Genomic DNA, 7744 nt, shown 5'->3' with positions numbered 1-7744 from the left:
ATTCCCACATGGCCAGCTGCAGTTCGAGTCCCAGACCTGGTGGCTTGCTTTCTCACTTTCTCTCTCTTTCACTCTGTCCCTCTCTGGTCAAATAGAAATGAGCAAATGAATAAATAAATAAAGTTAAGTAAAATAATTCTTTAAAAAAAAAAAGAATTATTTAAAAAGTTTTATTTATTGTTATCATTATTATTATTTTAAAATTTGACCATAGAGAGAAAGAGAAATAGCTACCAGGTCTGGGATTCAAATCATGGTTGGCCATGAGGGAGTCCTGTGTCTTAATCATCACATCATCTGCCAGCCCTGATATTCCATTTCTTTTCTTTTCTTTCTTTCTTTTTATTTTCTTTTTTTTTTTTTTAAGAATTACTTATTTAGGGACCAGCAGGTGGCGTGGTGGTTAAAGGTGTGGGTTCCCACATGGCTGACTGTGGTTTGAGGCCCAGACCTGGCGGCTTGCTTTCTTGCTTTCCTTTTCTCTCTCTTTCTCTCTCTCTGTCTGGTCAAATTAAAAAAATAATAATAATAGCAGCAAATAGAAATAAATAAATAATTCTTTAAAAAAAGAATTATTTAATTTGTTATTTATTTACTTATTTTTTAAAAGAACTATTTAATTTAATTTTATTTATTGTCATTATTGATAGATTTTAATTTGATCAGAGAGAGAGAGAGTGAGTGAGAAAGCAAGCTGCTGGGTCCCGGACTCAAAACATGGTCAGCCATGTGGGTGCCCAGTGTCTCAATCACCATACCACCTGCTGGCCCCAATTATTATTTCTTTTTAATTTTTTAACAACAAATTGTTTTTTTAAGTTTTTAACTGAAAAAAAAAATCCTATCCAGATACTAGAGAGCTGTAATAAGAGTAATATCTCTGAATGAAACTTGATAACCAAGATATTGATAACTAGAATATTTAAACTTTAATGAGGATTTTGATTTTTTTTTTTTTTGGAGAGGTTTTTGCTATAGGATGCGTGCGCTTGCCAGACAGATAGAGACAGAAAGCAAGAAATCACCCCCTGCGGGGATGGTCACGCCGCAATTCCTTCTCCGTTTACCTCTCGGGATTTTGGGCACGCACACACACGCGCTGGTGTGAGTTTAAGCCACTGGGCCCAGAACTCAAACCGCAGTCGACTACATGGGAGTCCAGCAACATACCCATTGCACTAACTGCTGGCCCCAGGATTTTTGAGTTTTAAAAATAAGCATTTTGTGTATGTGTGTGTGCCTGCCTGCCCAAAATTCTGAGAGGAGAATGGAGAAAAAGAAATTGTGGTGTGGCTATCTCCCTTGAGGGGACAGTGATTTATCACTTTTGGCAAGTGCTTACGCACTATGGCAAAAAACTAAAGAACATAAAGATTGGGGTATTGTACAGGAAAATGCTGGAACATATAAAGTGGTTCAGAGGTGAAAGTGAATAAATGAATGAATGTTTTTTTTTGTTTGTTTTGTTTAACTTTATTTATTTATTATTTAAATTTGACCAGAGAGAGACACAGAGTGAGTAAGAAGAGAGAGAGAGAGAGAGAGAGAGAGACAGGGGAAGTGAGAGTGAGGGAAGAGAGAGAGACCAGGTCCGGGACTTGAACCGCGGTCAGCCATGTGGGAGTCCAACGCCCCTGGCCACCATGCCACCTGCTGGTCCCAATGAATGGATTTTTTTATTTTTCTTTTTTTTTTTTTTGAGAGGTTTTTGCTATATGGTACGTGCACTCACCAGAAAGACAGAGAGAGACAGAGACAGAAAGTGAGAAATCCCCCCCGCCCCAGGGGAGATGGCCACACCACAATCCCTTTTCCTCCATTTTTCTCTTGGGATCTTGAGCATGCCCACACACGCGCCCAGTATGAGTTTTAAGCCACCAGGTCCGGGACTCAAACTGCAGTCTACTACATGGAAGTCCAGCGACATAGCCATTATGCCAACTGCTGGTCCTGATTTTTCATTTTTCATTCTACCTCATATCTGGTATTATGGAATTTAACATTTTTAAATTCTTTAATGCGCTATCAGAGAGTGAGAGATGGGAGCAAAGTGAGAAAGTATCCTCAGTGGAAAATGGCTATGCTGTAACCCTTCTCCATCTTTCTTTCTTGTTGGGAATTTGGGCACACATGCACCATGTTCCCAGTGTTTCTCAAGCCACTGGATACAGGACTCAAACCGCATAATCAGCTCTGTGGATCTAACTGCCTTAATCACCATGCCAAGGTCTGGCCCTGAAATTTAACATTCTTTTCTGTCTTTTTTTTTTTGAGAGGTTTTTGCTATAGGGCACGTGCGCTCGCCACAAAGATACAGAGAGACAGAAAGCGACCCCCAGGGGATATGGCCACGCCACAATCCCTTCTTCTCCATTCTCCTTGCGGGATCCTAGGCACGCATGCACATGTGCTCCTCATGAGTTTAAACCACTGGGTCTGGGACTCGAGCCACGGTTGACTACATGGGAACCCAGCAACACAGCCATTATGCCAACAGCTGGTCCCAGAATTTAACATTCTTATAAATGTTCTCAGTTTTGTTTTGTTTTTAAGACGTGTTTTAATTTTATTCATTCATTTTTTTAAGAGTTATTTTTAAATTTTTATGTATTCATTCATTTCTTTTAATTTGACCAGAGAGATACACAGAGACACACACACACACAGACAGAGAGAGAGAGAGAGAGAGAGGGAGGGAAAGTGAGAAAGCAAGCCACCAGTTCTAGAACTTGAACCATGGTCAGCCACATAAGAGTGTCCAGTGCCTTGACCACCTGCTGGCCCCAAATTTATTCATTCATTTTAATTTGGCCAGAGAGAGACACAGAGAATGAGAGAGAGAGAGTGAAGGAAAGTAAGAAAGTAAGCCATCAGGTCTAGTACTTGAACTGTTACTATTTGATTTGAACTGTGGTAAGCCATGTGGGAGTGTCCAGTGCCTTAACTACCACACCACCTGCTGGCCCCAGTGTTCTCAGTTTATATGAAGAGATGAACATAGGCCCTAGAGACTGCTGTTTCTTGTTTACTCATTTAATCATAACATTTAGTATAAAGCATTGTTCTAAATGGGTAGAAATTATTATTTATATTATCTTATGAGGCAGATCATTCATTGTTCCTTAAGCATTAGAAGGACAAAAATTGTGTCTGATCCTTCTAACTACTCTAACTTTGGCACCTACCAGAATACCTAGAACATTACTGGTCATTTGAGGAATAAATGACCTGATGGCGGTCTTTTTGCTTTTGCTTGTGTATGGTTTATAATTTATATGGGGCTCACTAGTAAGAAGAAAAGACATTATTTGGGAGTCATTATATTAAAAACATGTACTTACTTGGGACCAGCAGGTGGCATGATGGTTAAGGTATTGGACACTCCCACATGGATGACTATGGTTTGAGTCCTGGACCTGGTGGCTTGCTTTCTTGCTTTCTCGCTCTCTCTGTCTCTCTCTGGTAAAATTAAAAATAAATAATTCTTTAAAAAATAATGTACTTACTTAAAAGAGAACATACTCTTTTTAGATGAAGATTCAGTTTTAGTATCTTTAGCTATGTGAAACAGATCTGTAGACTCAGAAATAGAATTAGACCTGTTGCAAAGCCTTTACATCTGTTAGAACTATAGATTATAATTTATATGACCAAGTTTATTAAATTGCTTCACCTCTTCTGTTTTCGTTGTAATGGACAAGAGTAATAGAAATACAGTGAAGATAAAATGAGATATTTAGGAACCAGCAGATGGTGTAATGGTTACGTTGCTGGACTCCCCTATAGTAGACTGCAGTTTGTGTCCCAGACCTGATGGCTTAAAACTCACATTGATTGCATGTATGTGCATGCCCAAGATCCTGAGAGGAGAACGGAGGAGAAGGGATTGTGGTGTGGCTATCCCTCGGGGAGGGGGTGATGATTTCTCGCTTTCTATTTCTTTCTCTCTGTCTCTGTGGTGAGCACATGTGCCTTATTGCAAAAATCTCTAAAAAAAAATTAAAAATAAAAATGAGGCCGGCAGGTGGTGTGGTGGTGAAGGGTGCTGGACTCCCACATGACCAACTGTGGTTAGAATCCCAGACTTGTTGGCTTACTTTCTTACCCCCCACAAGTTAAATAATAATAGTAATAATAAAGTTAAGTAAAAATACTTCTTTAAAAAATAAATAAAATAAAATGAGATATTTAGAACCCAAAAGCTGCCGAGGCCATTTGTTATCTGAGGTAAACAGCAATACTTCTGACCTGTCAGGCTTGTACTTTGAGAAAGTATAAGAAATTGTAGTTATTTTTCAGCTTATAGATTCCCATAAGTAAAAGACAGGAGGGATGATATGGCTGATATTACAAATCTTTTTGGGAAATGACACATTTAACACTGAAGTATAACTTGAAATATGATACTTTAATCAGAACTCTATTCTGAAAATGCCACTTTGTTGTTAAAATGAACCTTTAATCTCATAAAAATAGTAATCTAAATCAACTTTTTTTTCTTATAGCTGGTATTTAAAAATGCTACAGTGCTGCAAATGTAAGCAGTGGTTTCATGAGGCTTGTGTGCAATGCCTTCAAAAGCCAATGCTATTTGGAGACAGGTGAGAGGGCATTTGAACTTTAATGATTGATTTTTTTGTGGCTTTTAAATTGTGGTTATATTTGAGGTTTTAGATATTTTAAAGTAGTTTTAAAAGGGAAAGTACTAAATAATACACTTAAAATACACAAAATTTTTGTGCTTTTTGTTATTACTCCAGAAAGTATTTGCAGTGATAACATTTGCTTCAGTTGTCCCTTGGTGCTCTAAACTGATCTCATTGTTACTTTCCTTTAAATAACCTCAGAGGAATCCTGTGACAAAATTGGAAAAGGCTACAGGACCTTGTTATAGAAATAATTTATACCTTAGATCTTAAGAATTTCTAAAAGTGGACTTAATATGTTATCTGTGTTAGGATAATGTGAAATAGCAGAGTGAGCTTTAAGAAGAAAAGGTAAAGATGAGCACTAAAGTTTTACATAAAAATATGTTTATTAGCTTATGCCTTTTATTATCTTTCTGACCTTTGGAAGGTCATCTTGTCTCTTTTGGGTTATCTTACCAGGTTTTTCTGAGCATTGAATGAAATGATGTATAGGAGGGCAGCCTTGATAATTCCTGGCATACAGAAGCCAGTGGTAAACTATGGTATACACAAGCCATTATGTGGTATACACCACATAAACTGTGGGTGCATATGAATATATATGTGTACATTGAAGGTTTAATGGTTAAAAAAATTGTCCCTTCCCTCAGGTAGAAACTGTTTTATCACTTACCATTATTGGAAAAGAAATCTCTTTAAATCATAAGCAGTGTCAAAGGTCAAGTCATATTTTGCTTTAAGTATTAGTCCTTACATAAACTCTAGGATACTCATTTAAAATTGACTATAATTGCTAAGTTGTGTGTGTGTGTGTGTGTGTGTGTGTGTGTATTTGATTACTTAATATAAAACTTCTCTCTTTTTTGTAGGTTTTACACATTTATTTGCTCTGTCTGCAGTTCTGGACCAGAATACCTCAAACGTCTACCATTACAATGGTAAGCACAGATACCTCTGTTAAGGAAGAAAAAAAGCTGTATTCTTAAAGCTATGTGATGAAACTATATGTACTTGGCTTAAATAAAAATTTGTTCTTTTTTTTTTGCCTGGCTTATTTCTTTCATTTATTCTTTTCTTTTTTTCTTTTTTTTTTTTTTTAAGAATTATTTAATTTTACTTATTCATTCATTCATTTATTTTAATTTGACATGAGAGAGAGAGAAAGGGAGAAAGCAAACCACCAGGTCTGGGACTCGAACCATGGTCGGCCATGTAAGAGTGTTCAGTGCCTCAACCACCATGCCACCTGCTGACCCCTTCTTTCATTTATTCTCAAGCCTGATGTCATCTTGAGAATGTCATCCTTGTCATCAAGGATTATCTCATCTTTATTGATAAATAAGTCTTTTCATTATTAAATGATATAAATGTAGCTTTAAGACATCTTTTAGGTCAAAATTCTTTTTTTGTAACAATTATTTATTTAATTTAATTTTTCATTATCACTGCTTTTTAATTTGACCAGAGAGAAAGAGAAAGTGAGAACACAAACCACCAGATCTGGAACTCAAACAGTGCTCAGCCATTTGGGAGTCTAGTGCCTTAACTACCACACCACTTGCCAGCCCCTAGATCAAAATTCTTATTCATGTTTGTAGCTATTTATTTATTTATTTTTTTGGAGAGAATTTTGCTATGAGGCATGTGTGCTGCCAGAGAGACAGAGACAAAGAGAAAGTGAGAAATCACCCTCTGAGAGGGCATTTGAACTTTAATGATTGATTTTTTTGTGGCTTTTAAATTGTGGTTATATTTGAGGTTTTAGATATTTTAAAGTAGTTTTAAAAGGGAAAGTACTAAATAATACACTTAAAATACACAAAATTTTTGTGCTTTTTGTTATTACTCCAGAAAGTATTTGCAGTGATAACATTTGCTTCAGTTGTCCCTTGGTGCTCTAAACTGATCTCATTGTTACTTTCCTTTAAATAACCTCAGAGGAATCCTGTGACAAAATTGGAAAAGGCTACAGGACCTTGTTATAGAAATAATTTATACCTTAGATCTTAAGAATTTCTAAAAGTGGACTTAATATGTTATCTGTGTTAGGATAATGTGAAATAGCAGAGTGAGCTTTAAGAAGAAAAGGTAAAGATGAGCACTAAAGTTTTACATAAAAATATGTTTATTAGCTTATGCCTTTTATTATCTTTCTGACCTTTGGAAGGTCATCTTGTCTCTTTTGGGTTATCTTACCAGGTTTTTCTGAGCATTGAATGAAATGATGTATAGGAGGGCAGCCTTGATAATTCCTGGCATACAGAAGCCAGTGGTAAACTATGGTATACACAAGCCATTATGTGGTATACACCACATAAACTGTGGGTGCATATGAATATATATGTGTACATTGAAGGTTTAATGGTTAAAAAAATTGTCCCTTCCCTCAGGTAGAAACTGTTTTATCACTTACCATTATTGGAAAAGAAATCTCTTTAAATCATAAGCAGTGTCAAAGGTCAAGTCATATTTTGCTTTAAGTATTAGTCCTTACATAAACTCTAGGATACTCATTTAAAATTGACTATAATTGCTAAGTTGTGTGTGTGTGTGTGTGTGTGTGTGTGTGTATTTGATTACTTAATATAAAACTTCTCTCTTTTTTGTAGGTTTTACACATTTATTTGCTCTGTCTGCAGTTCTGGACCAGAATACCTCAAACGTCTACCATTACAATGGTAAGCACAGATACCTCTGTTAAGGAAGAAAAAAAGCTGTATTCTTAAAGCTATGTGATGAAACTATATGTACTTGGCTTAAATAAAAATTTGTTCTTTTTTTTTTGCCTGGCTTATTTCTTTCATTTATTCTTTTCTTTTTTTCTTTTTTTTTTTTTTTAAGAATTATTTAATTTTACTTATTCATTCATTCATTTATTTTAATTTGACATGAGAGAGAGAGAAAGTGAGAAAGCAAACCACCAGGTCTGGGACTCGAACCATGGTCGGCCATGTAAGAGTGTTCAGTGCCTCAACCACCATGCCACCTGCTGACCCCTTCTTTCATTTATTCTCAAGCCTGATGTCATCTTGAGAATGTCATCCTTGTCATCAAGGATTATCTCATCTTTATTGATAAATAAGTCTTTTCATTAT

The 7744-nt window shown here is 36.1% G+C and overlaps 1 protein-coding gene across 5 annotated transcripts in view; it reads left to right on the top strand.

Annotated features, from left to right (window-relative positions):
* Nucleotides 1-7744, top strand: part of MTF2 (metal response element binding transcription factor 2) — an 87860-nt gene that overhangs the window by 54541 nt on the left and 25575 nt on the right. For all 5 annotated transcript variants that reach the window (XM_027770438.1, XM_027770436.1, XM_027770435.1 and 2 more), the window contains 2 exons: nucleotides 4506-4601; nucleotides 5519-5587. In XM_027770438.1, the coding sequence (XP_027626239.1) occupies nucleotides 4506-4601; nucleotides 5519-5587 (165 nt within the window). The remainder of the gene's footprint in view (nucleotides 1-4505; nucleotides 4602-5518; nucleotides 5588-7744) is intronic.

This window comes from Tupaia chinensis, unplaced genomic scaffold (assembly GCF_000334495.1).
Source record: "Tupaia chinensis unplaced genomic scaffold, TupChi_1.0 Scaffold000023_1, whole genome shotgun sequence".
Lineage (NCBI taxonomy): Eukaryota > Metazoa > Chordata > Mammalia > Scandentia > Tupaiidae > Tupaia > Tupaia belangeri.
The sequence above is the reverse complement of the archived record's forward strand: the minus strand, read 5'-3'. Positions and strand labels throughout refer to the sequence as shown.